Below are 17,096 nucleotides of genomic sequence, written 5' to 3'. Positions count from 1 at the left end.
ATGGGATGATAGAGATATGATGGTGGGTGGGGAGTCTTGAAGGCTACATAGGATCTAGTGGTATCGAGTGAAGGGCTGGATCCCTAGAGAAGTCTTAGAGCATTGTGATGTGCGTGGTCAAGTTTAAGTGTAGCGACACAGCAATGAGACTATGTACAATCCTTTTCAATTGTCACTTCCAACAGTGTTTAGATTTATTTCCACGTATTAGTCTTCGTGTATCACTCTACCTATGCACCGGTCTTTCTTTGCTGATCAATAAGAATCGACAAAGGTCCGATAGGAGCGTCCTCCCGATCTAACATGATCTCTACCATCCGCAGCGCCTTCCCATTGCTAACAACATTGTTCGAAAGAACATCCTGTAACTCCTTCCAGGTTTTAACGGAAGCTGTATATGTATCTTCGCTCGCTCCGAAAAAGCTAGGGGCCTGTAGATATCTCCACCGCGACACGTCGTTGTATCCCTGCTTCCGACCGTGGATGCACCGCTCAATAGTGTATCCGTCGTTGTTGATGAGGAAGACTACGACATTCAGCTTCAGTCGAATGATTGTGGACATTTCCTGTGCGGTCATCTGGAAGCTACCGTCGCCGATGAGAAGGACCGTGCGTGCATCTTTGATGCCGTGGTAGTTGTTTGATGCCATCAGCTCCTCCTGCGCGAGAGCGGCACCTTGTGCTCCTGGTAGCATGTATCCGATGGACAGCCAGGTCACAGGAGCGAAGAGGCGGGTGTGCTTGGGAAACGCCATCTCACGGACACCATATCCTGCCGTGCCTGTTTCTCCCAGTAGGATGTCGCCTGGACGAAGGAAGTTCGCAAACACTCGCCACAGTTTATCCTGGGAGATCGGTTTATCTCCCTCCACTTCGGAGAATGAGACGAGTTTATCACGGGGCAGGTTAGGATAAGGGTCATAGCGATGGATTCTGTCGAGGTCGATGGTCTGGATGAGACGGGATGTGGTGAGCGTGGCAGGAATGTCCCGAACAATCTCCGTGCCAAACTTGACTTCGTTATCGGTGAACAATATCGCAACTTCAGGCTTCGGGATAATCTGGTAGAAGTAGGAATTGGTGGAGCTGAAGTGTGGCCCAAAGCACAATACCAGGTCTGCTCCATTGTAGAAGTCTTGTACTTCAGTCGGGTCGTAGTTACCGCGGTAGATTCCATGGAAGTTTGGCCGTGTGTTATCTACCAATCCTTTCCCGAAATTGGTGGCCCACGTCGGGAAGTTTGTAGCATTGATGATCTTCTGCACCTCGTCCACAATGCCAATCGGTCTAATTTCTCCATCGACAAGAATAATCGGTTGCTTTGCTGCATAGATGCGTTCCAGAATTCTTGCCACGACATCATCTTGGGTCTGGGAAGGAACAGGCTCGGGCGTGCTGACGGCGAGCGCGAGTCTTTCATCTGACACATACTGGTGCACCATATCCATTGGCACCTCGATATAGACCGGTCGGCTATGAAGGAGACACTGCCGTAGTACTTCATCGATTTGTGCTGGAGCAGTGCGTGGATCCCGCAAGCTGGCCTGGGCGATAGTCAAGTGTTCATAGATCTTAGCGAAGCGCCCATATTCGCCATCGTTGAAAGTATGGTGAACCAATTTGCGCCCCTCCTGCAAGTCCCGAGCTGGTGTTCCCACAATGTGCACGACAGGCGCCCGCTCAGTGTAGGCTCCTGCGATCGCATTGACAGCAGACAGCTCCCCGACACCGAAAGTGGTGATCACGGCGCCAATGCCTTTGATTCTGGCGTACCCGTCGGCGGCGTAGGCGGCGTTTAACTCGTTCGCATTACCGACCCATCGCAAACCGGCCGGCTCCACATAGTCAAGCAGAGTAAGGTTGAAATCGCCGGGCACACCGTGGACGGAAGCTACGCCCAGGTCTTTGAGCCGACGAAAGAGATATTCAGCGACTTTGATGGAAGGCATGTTGAACTGGTGGCAGATGGGAAAGAACAAAGAGCTCCGTCAGGAACCGCGGTTCTTATCAACTTATCAAGGTTACCCCGCCCCGTGACTCTTTTCTCCGACTCGCCGACTCTCCGATACCCGGTCCGGTGGGAGCGCCGCTGCCCGCCAATAACCGCTCGATTCACTCCTCTTTGGATATTGCGTGACTATAATTAGCAGATGGGTATCAAGCAGGAGTTCTAGTGACAAAGTACGGTGTTATCTAGTTCTGGGTGGTCATCACTGCTGGTAACTGTGTTTTCAAATTCCAATTAGTATAAGTAGTTTACAACTATATATATATGTAAGTTTGACTATCTAATTAGCTACTCGAACCGAATCAAGTACAAATCTATCTGCCCGAACTGTGCGAGCCAGCTTAAATGATCAGATATATACGCAATTATAAATCAAAAGGCCATTCCAAATAATTGAGACTAGTTAAGTAATGGAAATTCATGCCCAGGAATGTGAAGTCATGTTGACCCAAAACAGAAGTTCCACGCGGAGATCCTTATCAATGTCATTGATCAGATAAGAAACAGCATCCACAATAAAGCCACGTGATGCCATTAGCTGCTCATCATCACGTGGCAGATGGTCCTGAAATTAATAAGACTAATTATTTCTCATAATAAACTAGCGCAATGGTAATTATATTCATAAAAATCACGATGTAATATGACACCCATTGCTTTAGTTATGTACTACCATATCCTTTCATAATCGAAAGAAATATTATGATAATAAGGCAAAGAATCATTATCTTATACGACTTTACTAATTACTACTTTCTAGATTCAGATGTAGCAGAAAAGTATGATTATCTTTCTTCTAGCTTCTTTAAAATTTCTTGATTCCTTCTTTCCTGTGAATCGATCTCTAGATATAATTACTTAGTCTATATGTATAGTTACCTACAACTCTTGCACTTGCTTTAATCAGACAAGATGGAGTATATTTATAGTAACTAGTATGAAGATATCCGATGAAGAATGATATTGTTATTCTACGGTCATTCTATCGTGAGTGTTTATATATCTGTGCTATGTATAGCTCTGCAGTTTGCGCCATATATCCTAGAAAATCCTGTAAATATTCTCAAATCATTGTCGACCTTAAATTTGACATGCCAACAGCGAAAACTAGCCGAAAGACGTGCAAACATATTCCAATGTCTTAGAAGAACCATGGGAAATATGAACTGTCCTTAGTGTCGCAATATTAGGCCTCTTTGCCCCTCGTGCCAACAGCCAAGCCAAAGCGTTGTAGTGAGGAGCTGATGTCGCTGGGATCGATGCAGCACTCCAAGAAGGCAAGCTTCTTGGGTTCATGCACAGCACGTCTTAGGGCTATCAATAAGTCTGTAGTGGTTTTGATCTGCGCTGAAAACATCGGAGGGTCTGAACAAGTTTCCGTGAGTTTGTGGTCGACATATGGGTTATCGTAGATGGCATGAAAAGTGCTGCAGAGGCTATTTGCCAATGAGGTATAATTCCAGTTCGAGTAATAGTTATATGGCCCATCATGGATGGCGGTCTAGAAATAGTAAGACAACCATTCTTGTTATGGATGTTTTTCACCTGAACTCACCTCTATTGCGTATCCTAGATTATTAAAGACGAAGATGATGGGATTGAGCCTAAGGCTGATCATGGTGCTCAATTCCTGGAACGTCATGCGCAAGCTACCGTCCCCGATCATCAAGATGACTCGTTGATTTGGCCGGCCGAGTTGATAACCAAGAGTGGCCGGAAGGCTCCACCCAATTGAACCATACACCATCTGCATCTGATAATCGGCTCCCCAGGGCAACTTGATCATTTGCCCATTGAACCAGCTATCACCAGTATCAGCGATGACGGAATTTTCGGGTCCTATCACCTCTTGAATGCCACCGAGGATGGTGGACAGCGAGAGCTTTGAGGTATCTATAGTTGCTCGTTTGACTTTGACAGTTGGGATTATCCCGTTGGGTTGCACAGTACCTTTGTGTTGGATCTTAGACCGGGCGATAAGTTTAATCAACTCATTGAGCGGTATATCTGTGTAACTCTCATCACTTGGAATAGTGACAGATCCGTCCTGGAGGTCGAGGATACGATGCGATTCTTTTCGAATATCGAGACAGCCCAAGGTGTGGTAGTCAGTCCAACGACACCCAACCATAACCCATAAATCAGAATCCATGAAAACTTTCTCACTCTTGTGATCGCTTGCACTGGACCAAAAAGTTCCCAAAAACTGAGGATGGTCTTCAGGTACAAGAGACTTGCCGTCTGGTTGGACCAGAACCGGGCAACCGAGTTTATCGATGAGGGAGACCAACACGTGAGGGAGAACAGTTTGGCGCACATGGGCCCCAACCAGTAGAATAGGCTGTTTCGCCCCGTTCCAGCAATTCGTAACCGCGTCAACGGCATTGAGGGCGTAGTCCATCTCAAATAGTTCAGAACCGTTGATGGGCAGAGGTCCAGGGGGTGTGCAAGACGCCTGGGCAACATCTGTAGGTATTTCGACGTACACCGGACGGGATGCGTTCAAACATTTGATGATCGCACTATCGAGAGCCTCCGCAGGATTTTGCGAGCTTGAGAGACGTACAGATAGTGCCGTGACTTCGTCGAACATTCGCAAAGCTTGGTCTTTGTCATTTGTGCCTAGTGTATGATGGACCAATCGCTTGTCTTCGAACGCTTTCTGCGGCGGACAGCCGGATATGACCACTACTCTCAGGCCTTCTGAGTATGCACCAGCAATGGCGTTGATCAATGAAAGACCTCCAACCATGAACGTCACGAATACAACGGCGACTTTACCGGGCGAACTCCGAGCGTAGCCATCCGCAGCATATCCGGCGCTCAACTCTGTACAGCATCCGATCGTGCGTATGGATCCATTTTTTAGTAACTCGTCAAGTAAGCCCAAGTTGAAGTCGCCTATTGACGTTAGCATGCGTTAGCATGCGCCTCTGACCTAGCCCCCTCTGACATACCAGGTACTGCAAAGTAGTCCGTGACTCCTAGCTCTTCCAACCGGTAGGCTAGTCTGGTGCCCACAGTGAACTGTTCAGGACAGAACCGCGGTTTCAATTGTGTAGTTAGTCTGACAGGAGTAGATTGTGCTTTATCGTCTGCGATTCGAAGAACGGCCCGTCCTTCCATTTCTCCTGAATAGAGTTAGCATATTTTCGCCTGAAAGAACGGATTCCATACCAGTCTCCATACGCTCATACACCTTCGGCAGCTCGTGTACATCAAAAACATTGTAAGGCGGAATAATTCCTGAACGGCAGGCTATTTCCAGTGCTGCTTCTGTCTCGTGGCGATTACCCACGTAACTCCCTTTTATAGTGATATTGCGAAGGACGATCGTAAATATGTCTGCATTCATGCAGCCTGGTGGCAAACCGACGGCAACAATGGTTCCCATTGGCTTGACGTACTGTATTTGTTCTGGATTAGGTCTTGCAGTAGAAGGCTTTAATAGAAATACGAACGTGAATAGCATCGTCAAATGGCTTTGTCGTTGAACTGACGACGATTACTGCGTTTGGCCCCCCTTCAGTACCTTCTTTGATCTCTTCGACCAAGTCTGATGAAGATTTGTAGTCGACAAAGTAGTCGGCGCCCAATTTCTCGACGCACATTCTCCTCTTGGATTCGCCTGCTGAAATTGCCAGAACGCGGTACCCGCATGCTTTTGCAAACTGGCACGCTAATGTACCAAGACCTCCACCTGCTCCTGCAATTGCTAGGAGGAGTTAGTATAAGCGATTATTATCTCAGATTAAGACATCCATACCGACTAGCTCTCCTTGCTCGAGCTTGCACTCTTTGAGTGCTTTGTACACCGTGAGACCAGCGCACAATATCTTCGAAACCAAGTTAGATCGTCAACAGCAAGATGGTAAAGGAAGCATCTCTGTATTGGTACATACTGGAGCAGCTTGGTCGAGGGGCATGCCAGATGGTATGCGGACTGCGTTCCCTGCTTTGCACACACAATACTGCTGGAAGGTTCCGTCAACGGTATATCCAGAAAGCTGGATATGTGGACATAGTGGTTGGGAACCACGAGAGCAGAAGCCACAGACTTCGCAGGTCCTGTTCACCCACTGTAGCAATTTGTGAGCATACACCTATGGTAAATATCTTTGTGGCATCCACACCTGTATGCCGACTTTGTCACCGATGGAGATATCCCTGACATCCTTGCCAAGAGCCACGACTATGCCAACCCCCTCGTGGCCGCCTTTGGATAAGGTAAGCTACACATACAATGTGGATCAGATGAAATCATTCAATTAACTTACCAACGAGGTTATTCTTTGGCTTCACAGGCCAGTGTCCTGTAGCTTGTCAGCAATGTATTGCAGAACCAAAGAGACTACAGACCTTTCCACGCGTGAAAATCGGTATGACAAACTCCCGAAAACAATATTTTGACCAATACCTCATCCACACGGTACTTGGGGACGTCAATTGTGGCAAGCTCAAGTCCTAAACCGATTTAGCCGAACATCCTCCCAACGGTAGCTTCCCACTTACGTCCACCATGTGACTTAGACAGATATGCCCTTTGGGAGACCGGAATCTCCCATTCTTGTGGCGTTGCCAGCGACATCCTCATAGCCTCTTTTGGGCTTCCAGCCAGTACTTTAAACCCTGATTCTCTGGGACTTTCGGCGTTGTCAGCACTTATAATATAAGACCATATCTCAGCCAGGCATGTGATATATCAATTTCAAGTTAGATATACCACCACTGTGACCTCCTGTTTCGGACAGGAGCATCGCTCCCCTTACTTCCTATCATATCCCATGAATAGACTATACCTTTACTGTATCCTGTTACATCGTTTCGCTTGCTTCCGCTGTAGAGCGCGTCTCTTAATATCAGACTATGCCAAGGGTCGTATGAGTAAGGATTAAAGATAATATGCTCCAGTCTAGGTATTAGTAACTTGGGCCAAATGTACAAGATAACTCTCGGCAACTGCAGCGTTCCTCATGTAGTAACTGGTTGTAGCAGATGGAATTTGTATTGGCTTAATGATTACACGGCATACGATGCAACCTGCTAGGAGAACAGAGAAACTTACGTTATCGGCTCTGGTTACACAGTGCGGATCCTGATTCCCTAAAGGCTTAGAAATTCTCCTGAAAGTCTTGCCAACTGAGATGATATCTTTCATATCTTGACCTGGACATTATCTATAAATGTAATCGAATGGGAGCCCGAGAGATCTACAACGAGGGAAACCTGATCCAAAAGCAGGCCCACATGCACGAAGCAGAAAGTCCGACCACCAAGGTTATTGCATTCTCCTGGGTATGCTTAGAACTTGGAAAGCTACTGTCCATGGCACCCAGGTTACAACTCGTCGCTGATCTGCATAGTCCGCTTATATCCTGATTGCTAAATATTGACCTCTTGATGGATGATTGCCACACACCCCTTGCTTTGCCAATGACGCCACTCGTTAGTCTTTGAAGTGATTGTAGAACCCAGAATTCTATGAGTCGTGATCTATACTAATGTCTGATGAGCACAGAATTGCCTTCCATATGCTTCCATGCTAATTATCCCGATCATATTACTATGTGCATGGACCAAAAGTTTCGGTGTAGTAAAGTTCGCGATGTATTGGCATTTCCGATCATCGGTCTGCAAGGGGTGATAAATCACTTCCGCGGCTCCTCTTTGTTATGTCAAGATAGAGCTTTGCACCAAGCGGGAGGTTATGGGAAAAAGAAAATTTCCGCAAAATGGGAAATCATCTCTCATATGCCACTTCTGAGCCCTGCAGATACGCTAGACTATGTGAGCTACGCTTTTGGCTGGGATCTCATTTTCAAGGTGCTCCTTTTTCTTAAGACGGACGGGGTCAGTCAATATGCTGAGAGGCCAATTCGGCAATTTTTATTGTAAGCCTGTTAAGCAGGCAGCAGTCTCGAACTGTACCGCCTTTCTTAACTGTTGCTCTGTGCATGAATCGCGCATGAATCGCTTCTTCCCCTATAATAATACTAGGGCAGTTGTGTTTGTATACACAAGAATGACTAAGCAGTATCGGGCCGATGACTCCGACATGCATGATGTGCCGCTGTGGATGAGTCAATTGTGTTGCGCTGGTATATCCATCAACCGCCCATCCCATACAGAATAGCAACCCTAAAGAATTTATGCATTCCGAAATGCCATCCTGGCAGAAGGCAGCCCAGGCTAAACGCCAGGCTATTTTGAACGCAATTCCCCAGAAATGGAGAATTCAGTATGACACCCTACCAGTTGATGTCACGGGTGAATTTATCCAGGGGTACTTGACTCCTCGTGAGATAGAGATTACCGAATCCGATGCTATTGCGATCACAAGTCAAACCACCTCAGGAAGTTGGAGTGCTGTCGAAGTGACGGAAGCTTTCTGTCATAGAGCTGCTATTGCTCATCAACTTGTATGTTACCAAGACGTCAAGGTTATTGCCTTGAGGTATGTCTGCTGATTTCAGCATAGGTCAATTGTCTACATGAAGTATTCTTCGAAGATGCCATTCGTGTTGCCAAGGAGCTCGACGAGCATCTGGCAGCAACAGGGACACCCAAAGGCCCGTTGCATGGACTTCCAGTAAGTCTGAAGGACCAATTCCATGTCAAAGGCGTCGACACAACCATGGGCTACGTGGGCTGGATCGGAACCTTTCAGGGCAAAAAAGACGATCCTCGCCATAGAGTGGCAGAGAGTGAACTAGTACGGGAACTTCGCAATCTCGGAGCTGTGCTGTTCTGTAAAACCAGTGTTCCCGTCACGCTCATGTCCGGAGAGACAACAAATCACATTATTGGTTATACGTGGAATCCCAAGAATCGCCATCTATCGAGTGGTGGAAGTTCTGGCGGAGAAGGGGCTCTAATTGGGCTCCGTGGTTCACCGGCGGGGTTCGGTACCGATATTGGTGGTAGTGTTCGGATTCCTGCTTCTTTTAACGGAATTTTTGGGCTGCGCCCTTCTGCGGGAAGAATTCCGTATGAAGGCGCAGCGAACTCCATTGACGGCCAAAACACCATTTTGTCGGTTATTGGACCGTTGGCGACAAGTATTGGAGGATTGAGGTTACTTTTCAAAGCCATCCTCTCCCAGGAGCCATGGCAGCACGACCCTCTCTCTTTGCCATTACCATGGAGAGATGATGTTGAGGATCAAACGAAGAAGTTGATTTCAAAGAAGGATAGTACATCTTCTCAACTCACCTTTGGTATCATGCGGCATGATGGACGTGTCGAACCTCAGCCGCCGGTGAAGGTGGCTATGGACTTTATGGAACGCATTTTGAAGGACTCGGGCCACCAGGTAATCAGAGATGAAGAACCTTATTGCTGTACTGATCTAACACGCGTATTAGGTCATAGAATGGGACCCTGATTTGTGTCGCGAAGGCCAAAAAATTGCGGTATGTCGAAATCTGGGATGCATAGTTAGAGCAGTGTGCTGATTCTCCGCAGAGCGAAATCTACGATATGGACGGTGGCGAAGACCTTCTGAGTCACATTGCCTTGTCAGGAGAGGAACAGATTCCTCAGTGCTCCGTTGAACCAGTCAAACCCTTCAACGCCCGGGAGGTAGCGGAACTCAACGTGCGGAAAAGGGATTACCAGAAGAAATATATGGACTACTGGAACAGCACGGCCAAGTTGACTACCACAGGAAGGCCAGTTGATGCTGTCATCTGCCCAACCGCACCTCATGCAGCTGTTATTCCAGGAAAGTACCGTCATACCGGATATACTACGTTCATCAACACTCTGGATTATACGAGCTTGGTAGTCCCTATATGCTGTGCTGACAAATGTCTTTCGTCCATGGCCGAACGGTCAGAGTATCTGAGTGAATTGGATCGGAAGATATATGAAGATTGTAAGTAGGCATTTTCACACACTTCTGAAGCGAATTCTGACCTTATTAGACGATCCGGAAATCTACCACGGAGCACCCATTGGACTACAGTTATTCGGCAGGCGGTTGGAGGAAGAAAAGATCATTACGATCGCTGAATATCTTTCCGAGAAAGTCAAAGTTTATACCGGACAATGAGAACTGGAGACTTCGTCCACAGATCCGGAATCAATCATTCGATGACTGCTTGGTTAGATCCAACCTACTCAGGGCATACTCCGTGTGCAAAAAGCACGCTTTCGTTGGCATTGATGAGAATATAGCGCCGAATTACTGATAGCGAATTGTATATAATGGCTTTAGTCATAGTCAAATCTAACTCAGCCTATACCGCCTCCACCCCGAAGGCTTCCAGAATGATAGCACTCTCGGAGTTGAAGATTAGAACAATTCTCAAATCAGGAGAGTCCGCTGGATATCTATCCACATGGCTACCCACTGCAGCCCAGCCAACGAAATACCTAATCGATCCCGTTTCGCTAACGGGGCGGTAGATGATTCCTTGTATTTCGTGCTCAAAATTGTGTTCTCGGCAACCAATTCTGCCATTGAATAGTCGTACCAAGGCGACCTCAAGATCTACCGCGGGCCAGCTGAAGTGGATATCAGCGCAGTCCGTGCTATTGAGAAGTGCGGCCGAGGAGCGCATTGAGGTGATGGCTTTCACAGTCCAGGACAACATGATGAACGTTGGTATTTTCAGGATTGGCAGCTAGCTGATGCTGATAGGGATGAGTATCCCTAGAGAGCTAGTGGGTGGGTCCTTATATACTGAGCTCGCGTTGGGATGACAATTGCCGTGTTCCTATCTGATCCGTCTTACTCAGGGCTATTCCATGCAATGTCCACTAGCTTTCGGAGGTACGATATCCGTATCCCTTGACTGGACGGATAAAACCATCTGCAATTTATTCGACACCACACTAGCTCATGCTGACTAGAATCATCTCCTGCTGGTATTCCTCAGAGCTTATTACTGAACTTGTGCGAATCGATATATTGCCTGACGCCAAAAAAATGAAGCGTAGCAGCGGAAAAGGACCGAGCCTTCAGAATCACCTAGCATCTATCACATTCCTCTTATCATTAATTCTCTTATTGAACCAGCTTGTGCATATGAAGGGTAGCCTACTACGTGGCTCTGCTAGAACCATTTTGCCCAACTATTAGATGCGAGTAATTGCACCTACTTTGGCCTGTTCTACACGGTATCTTAGGAACTGCAACCTGGAGCGATGCTCGACCGCAATCTTAGGCAGCCATCTCTGCTCTACAGGGACCACCTTTAGTAGACCGGTCCACGCTTGAATGTTTAGTGACCCCACTCTAAGCTGCAGTGGCAGACTTTCAGGGAAAATAAACGCTAGTATGCTTTTGCCACGGCTCAAAACACATGGCACCCCCCACAAAAGAAAAAAACTGCATGTCCATAGAGTACCTGTAGAATAGGTGCCACCGGCCACTGCTTCTTATGAATTGGTTTCCCCACCTTGTGAACACGCAATCTTGATCTATCCCCTCTCCCCATATTTAGTTACTTAGCTTAACTTTAGTCAGTGGAAAGCTTATGTGATACAGGGTTAGATTAAGTCATGGGTTATCATCTCCCCCCACCCGGAAAAATTTCGGGTCGATACTCCACTGATAACTGTGTGGCTGTGCTGTTGTGGTTGTAACAGATGATGGCCCTAGTATTCTACATGGCGTTTGGATACTAGAGATGCCCATAGACTGTGGTGAAAGCCACCTATTTACAGTCGAAATTCAAACATCATTTACATAATATTGTAAGTTGATTTGTGTCCGCATTTTTGCTACTGATAATTGAAAGGACATGATCATGGTGTGTGGTGTGGACCTGGGCCCTTTCCCGGACGAAGCTTAAACGAAAGTGGAGAACCAGCAAAGTCCGACATCCAGGGTTGGAGATTAGCCCCGAACCATGACACATAGTTGGAGGCCCTGAACCCACGGTACATTTTTTACAACTCTATTTCTTTGACTACCTAGCAGCCCCTCTGCATCATTGCGGATGTGATCAGCACTTGCTGACGCGTTCTCTCATCAATTCTTGACGCGCTAAGGTCCAGATGCCCTGCTGAAGAACTGCAGTCTCCAATCTGACAATGAGTTCGAGCATGAATTTGGCTGAGCAGTATCTCTTCAGAGGAGGGAAATTTCAGTACTCACCGCAAGGTCTGGACTTCACCTTCAAGATAGCTGTAACAATCAGCCCATATTTCTCTGACACCCTGTTGACATATCTAATCAGTCCGCTTGTAGCAATACGCGAATGGAGACCAGGGAAGCTATATAAACTCCCATCTACCCTCTAGCTTTTCATTCAAAATATCCTACACCCAATTGTCTTGTTTCTCGTCGACTAAAAATTTTCACCCGCCGCCATGTTCAAAAACATCGTCACCGCAGCTCTGCTCTCCTCTGCTCTCGCCAGTGCCTCCACTGCGCACGCGAATGGAAAAGCCCCTTGTGCAAAGGTGCACATGATGCTTGCCCGCGGAACTACCGAAAGCTACCCTGGCCTGCTCGGGTCATTGACCGACTTGGTCATGGATGCTATTCCGGACAGCGATTACGAGAATATCATCTATCCTGCAACCCAGGAAGGATCGACCCCCAGCTATGAGGAGGGCATCTACAATGGCACTGCTCAGCTGAAGGCTTATGTCGGGGCTTGTCCGGAAACCAAGGTGGTACTCTTCGGATATTCTCAGGTACCTTCTTGTCCCCCGGCTTGCGTTTTTAAAGGGTATCTTACTGACGCTCGTGTAGGGAGCCATGGTTGTGAGCGACATGCTGGCCGGTGGCGGTGATAACGGAACTTTGGGAAATATCACTGCTCCTGCTGTTGATCCTGAAACCGGATCCCATAGTAAGTGACTAACCTGGATGTACATCAACAAGATTTATGCTAATATTATTAGTCGCCGCTGTCCTTCTCTACGGAGACCCCCGTCACATGCCCAACCAGACGTACAACGTCGGGGATGTGTCTGCTACTGGCGTACGTTATAACCAATTCACCATGAAACAGCTGGATTGGCTGCTTGGCTAACATTCCACTCGCATCAGAAATACCCCCGTACTGCCGAGCAACTTGCAGCCCTCTCCAAATACGCCGACAGACTCCACGACTACTGCGACGACAAAGATGGCGTTTGCGATGCTGCCGGAACTAATCTCTCCGCTCATATGGCTTATGCCACTATCTGGGACAAGGTCGCTGCTACTTGGGTTGAGAGCATGATGCAGAAATAAGCCTTAGCTTGATTCGTGAACACCCGATACCGCTGAGGGGTTACGTTCACCGGGGCCTGGGGCCGAGAGTTTTCTTCAGGGGGTGATTGGATTTCGTTCTTGTAATATAGCAGATTTATACTTCGTGACATATTGGCAATGTACCATATGTTATTATACTGTCAATATGTAGCTTACAGACCGTGACATTGACTTTGTAGTCCTAAGCCTAATGGAACACAGGGTACTATCGTACACGCCGTTTTATAAGGCTAGGTCATGAATGATTTCTTGTTCGGGTACTGTATGAAATCAAGTCCACTTGTCGGACTACAGATGACCGTGAGCTAAGCTAGTAGATAATTAGGGTCCACATATTGGAGGCGAGTTCCGAAACCCGAATGCCGGACGCCGCGTCTCCACTTTATCCCTGTGGATCGTCCGTGTTGCTATCAGCTCAGATGTAGGTCACGAATTGGGTCGCCACATCAGGACTAATTGGAAGATGCTGGACTTTGGCTAAAGCTAATATACTACTATGTTTGAGGCCTAGACAGAAATGTCGATCTCACTTGCCTACACTATCGATATAGTCGAATTACGAATTGTTGGGTCTGCCCCTCGGTCGAAATATATATTATTGAGTATGCGATTTAGTAAGTTTACCTGATTGCTTGAACACTAGTCTTACAATGGTCATGGATTCCACAAAGTCGAGTTGAACATGTTAGATATGTCGGTCGTAGGCGGCATGTACGTTCCAAATAATGTTTGAAGCGGGTCTTCAGGATAAAATAGTTGGTCTGGTCCAGTGCCCGAAAAACCTTCGATGTCCGGGAGAATGAGAGAGTCTTCATTCTGTATCGCAGTCAAGTCAGCGAGTGGCGCGGAAGGAGAGCATCATGGAAACATACCGTTACCTGGCTAGGATCGACAGCGAATCCGGAGGAGTAGTTCTTCTCGCCTGTCGTTGGTACTGAATTATCTGCCTCTGGGCGTGAAGACCTTCGTGAATCTGTGGTCTGCAACCTGGCTTGTACATCCCGCACAAATTGACGAGCAATGTGAGAAAATTCAGCAGCAGTTGATGCCGGTAAAGAGTCTCTGTTACTGATTTCCCAACGGCTGAAATAACCGGCTGCTATGTCCAGGAACGAGATATTGGTGGCCGTCTCTTTGTGAAATGGGTTATGAATCACAAAGTCAAAGATAATGAAAAGAGCGGAAACAGGCACGATGCCTAGTTGCCTGTTCCTTACAATTAGGATTTGTGAGAACATGGACCCGGACGCTATGACTTACCAGGCTGGAACGTGCGCCTCATGCTCAATGTAACGTGTATGGTATATAACAGCTCGAGCGGTCTCCATCAGTTGACGCTTGGTCTCTTGATTTGTCTCATTCGTTTGGTCGCTTGTAAGATGGATCCGAAGCCGGCACATAGACATAACCAAAGCATAGTATATGAACCGTATTTGCAGCGCCATATCTTGCGCGGAGGGGCTCTTGCCCTTTGAGAAGCGAAGTGGGGTCCCGGGCTGATAGGGTTCGGGGAGAGTTTGAATCCAAGCTTCTAGCTCGCGAGACATCGAGTCCACAGCGGCGATGCGGGCAGCTGTATGCATCTGGACCGCACTCACGGAAAAGAGACATTCGTAAGTGCGAGACATCAGGCGACCTAGGCGCGCTGTCGTTAATAGCCAATCAAGCTCTCCCGGGGCAGTGTCGGAACATGCTGGAACAGGACAGCCTATGTCGTAGTCGGGTATCATCTATAACTGCCATTAGTCAAGAAGACTTCGGAATGTAAGTACTCTTACAGAACCACGGCCTCGGAAAAAGGAAGTAACTTTCTCCAGCCAATATATAACCCAGAAAGCTCTGTGACACAATGTTTCGTTCTCTGTTTGAACGTATGCGGCGTTGTATCCCAGCAATTGAACTATTCTTGCGGCCTCGGACATCAAGGTCTCGCCGATCGGAATACAGGAGAAGCTCATTGTGAAGACTGCCTATGATTTGTTCAGCGAAATGAATGATGTTTGCATTACCTTCTCGGCTCACCATGGCTGCCAGTGCCTGGTTGGGCTGTCAGCTTGAATCCAGAATAGGGTGAAGAATACGCACTTGGACGTGAAGCAAAGTTTGAGGTGGAGCAAGTATTCTTGGGAACAGGCTCAATGCAACCTGAAAGTAATTCCATGCTTTCCCTTTGCCTGGAACGAAAGATCCACCATCCATATACTGGCATCCAAGTGCCAGCAAAGTATGATATAGCGCACAGAATGGAGCATTGTTTGCCAACAACTCCGGTAATTCTGGCCCCGCGATTCTCCGCTCAAAGTCGGCTCGGTCCAGAAAGGGTGTCAAGGGATGTAAGTCATCAAAATAAACTGGGACTACGCGTTAGAATTTTGGCTCACACCAACACAGACGAGCATCTGACCTGTGATATAATGAGCCGCCTCCTCATGGGAAATCTGACCTGGTGATGCGGGGGTGCTGAAATCGATGCTGATTCCATGTGCATGCTGATGCATAGCTTCTCCCATAGCATCGAGTACATCTCTTAATCTGCCGTGGCCCAGCATATTTGTCAGGGAGTGGATGTGGCTCTCCGAAAAAAAGGCCATGCCAGTACTGAGGACTGAGCCAGAAGTGAGCGGGGACTATGAAAATGGGAGTAGAGGACTGATTACCTTGGTTTTCACGAGCCTGCGCACATTAGCTATGTACGGAAACAGAAGCAGAAGCAGAAGCACCTCACCTTGAACATGGAGCATGCCTCGCGGTTCCTGCCATCTGCATTCTTGTCGACGAGAATTTGGTCAACATAAGATGCCGAGGCATCCGTGGACACAGATGCAGCTGAGGAGACATTATAATTCGATGGAGGTACAGTTGCTACCCATATATATATATCAGCTCCGAAAATGAGCCCTCGACTAATCATGTCATGTACCTGGACTTAAGATGTCTTCTGACTTCTTTGGCCTCAATTGTCTGCGTGTCAGGCTATAGTGACACTCAACTTTGCGTTTCTATCAAACCTCAAGGTTCATCAGCGTCAAATTGATCACATTTTTTGAAAACCTGAGCACACCGATGAACCCACCTGGCAAGGGGTGCAGACTGCGCTGCTTGAAGGGCCTACCGCGCAGGATTAGTCGGCCGCCCAGGCTACGATCGTCTACTGGAGACAGGTATGTGACATAAGGGGAATAAATTTGTGTAAAGAACTAGCATGCGGGGATAAAGCTGGACTCACGTATGCAGCGAGTCTTCCTTGCCTTGCAATTGTCGCAAGACTTAGCAACGCGGGGTTGAAGCCTGTCGGTCATTGTTGCGCCTCGGGTTACGGAAGTTGCAGGACGAACACCGATGATGGCACCACTCGACGGCACTCGGAGCCAAAGATGGCCAGCCCGGGAGCCCTTATCACGTGACACCGGCTTTCGAAAATTGACCCACATGCGCTTCGGCTCTCGATTCGAAGTCCGGCTGAGCAGTTCGAACAAAAAAGGAAAAAAAAAAGAGAGAAAAAAAGAAAAAAGCTTCCTGGTAGTAAATTCCAGAGCTGGATTAATACCATTGTCTTGGTGTTTCCTTCGAAAATGAAATGGCAAGTCAAAGTTCGCCGCAAGACGTATCCCGCAACTAATCTTCCACAGAATATACCACCGCATGGCCACAAAAACAAGAAACCACGTTCTACATCCTAAACTTCGAAATTACTTCCTCCGAATTGCTCCGAGTGATAATGCCGCACAGCAGAAGACTCGCTTATGGTATTACAGAAGCTGTTACTGTAGTCGTGGCCGGGGGTGTCGAGGTGTTTCGTCGGTTTGCGACCAGAGACCCCTAGATCGGACTTGATCGGGCGAGCAAGGGACTGTACAAAAGCACTGCTAATGT

The 17,096-nt window shown here is 47.5% G+C and overlaps 6 protein-coding genes across 6 annotated transcripts; 2 read left to right on the top strand and 4 right to left on the bottom strand.

Annotated features, from left to right (window-relative positions):
• Positions 1-88: 88 nt before the first annotated feature.
• Positions 89-1,956, bottom strand: BO85DRAFT_452340 (alpha-keto acid decarboxylase family protein). The gene has a single exon (XM_025660804.1). It carries the CDS (start codon positions 1,947-1,949, stop codon positions 231-233), a length of 1,719 nt encoding a protein of 572 aa, XP_025512323.1. The 5' UTR covers positions 1,950-1,956; the 3' UTR covers positions 89-230.
• Positions 1,957-3,009: 1,053 nt separating this feature from the next.
• Positions 3,010-6,596, bottom strand: BO85DRAFT_500264 (pyruvate decarboxylase; the record flags this gene model as incomplete). The annotated part of the gene is made up of 11 exons (XM_025664104.1): positions 3,010-3,509; positions 3,564-4,909; positions 4,966-5,139; positions 5,186-5,414; positions 5,470-5,723; positions 5,775-5,844; positions 5,911-6,087; positions 6,142-6,224; positions 6,286-6,321; positions 6,368-6,472; positions 6,521-6,596. 11 exons carry the CDS (start codon positions 6,594-6,596, stop codon positions 3,195-3,197), a joined length of 2,865 nt encoding a protein of 954 aa, XP_025512322.1. The 3' UTR covers positions 3,010-3,194.
• A 1,544-nt stretch (positions 6,597-8,140) lies between these two features.
• Positions 8,141-10,258, top strand: BO85DRAFT_403793 (general amidase GmdA). Its single transcript, XM_025657244.1, has 5 exons — positions 8,141-8,427; positions 8,487-9,320; positions 9,373-9,420; positions 9,473-9,884; positions 9,934-10,258. The coding sequence occupies exons 1-5, from the start codon at positions 8,158-8,160 to the stop codon at positions 10,059-10,061; spliced, it is 1,692 nt and encodes a 563-aa protein (XP_025512321.1). The 5' UTR covers positions 8,141-8,157; the 3' UTR covers positions 10,062-10,258.
• BO85DRAFT_491118 (uncharacterized protein) lies at positions 10,249-10,605 on the bottom strand (the record flags this gene model as incomplete). The annotated part of the gene is made up of 1 exon (XM_025663694.1): positions 10,249-10,605. One exon carries the CDS (start codon positions 10,603-10,605, stop codon positions 10,249-10,251), a length of 357 nt encoding a protein of 118 aa, XP_025512320.1.
• Positions 10,606-12,328: 1,723 nt separating this feature from the next.
• BO85DRAFT_500258 (putative acetyl xylan esterase (Axe1)) lies at positions 12,329-13,202 on the top strand (the record flags this gene model as incomplete). The annotated part of the gene is made up of 4 exons (XM_025664103.1): positions 12,329-12,658; positions 12,717-12,816; positions 12,869-12,948; positions 13,017-13,202. 4 exons carry the CDS (start codon positions 12,329-12,331, stop codon positions 13,200-13,202), a joined length of 696 nt encoding a protein of 231 aa, XP_025512319.1.
• A 675-nt stretch (positions 13,203-13,877) lies between these two features.
• On the bottom strand, positions 13,878-15,721 carry BO85DRAFT_379382 (fungal specific transcription factor domain-containing protein; the record flags this gene model as incomplete). The annotated part of the gene is made up of 7 exons (XM_025656338.1): positions 13,878-14,039; positions 14,096-14,429; positions 14,484-14,953; positions 15,002-15,193; positions 15,246-15,260; positions 15,309-15,574; positions 15,628-15,721. The coding sequence occupies 7 exons, from the start codon at positions 15,719-15,721 to the stop codon at positions 13,878-13,880; spliced, it is 1,533 nt and encodes a 510-aa protein (XP_025512318.1).
• Positions 15,722-17,096: the final 1,375 nt, after the last annotated feature.

Source organism: Aspergillus piperis (assembly GCF_003184755.1).
Source record: "Aspergillus piperis CBS 112811 unplaced genomic scaffold BO85scaffold_19, whole genome shotgun sequence".
In the NCBI taxonomy this organism is placed as follows: domain Eukaryota; kingdom Fungi; phylum Ascomycota; class Eurotiomycetes; order Eurotiales; family Aspergillaceae; genus Aspergillus; species Aspergillus piperis.
Note: the sequence above shows the minus strand (reverse complement) of the source record. Positions and strands in the feature narration are given on the sequence as shown.

Coding starts and splice junctions, on each gene's coding strand:
- BO85DRAFT_452340 (XM_025660804.1), bottom strand. CDS start 1,949: ATGCCTTCCATCAAAGTCGCTGAATATCTCTTTCGTCGGCTCAAAGAC.
- BO85DRAFT_403793 (XM_025657244.1), top strand. CDS start 8,158: ATGCATTCCGAAATGCCATCCTGGCAGAAGGCAGCCCAGGCTAAACGC. Junction 8,428..8,486: donor CTGCTATTGCTCATCAACTT/GTATGTTACCAA, acceptor ATTTCAGCATAG/GTCAATTGTCTACATGAAGT. Junction 9,421..9,472: donor GCGAAGGCCAAAAAATTGCG/GTATGTCGAAAT, acceptor GATTCTCCGCAG/AGCGAAATCTACGATATGGA.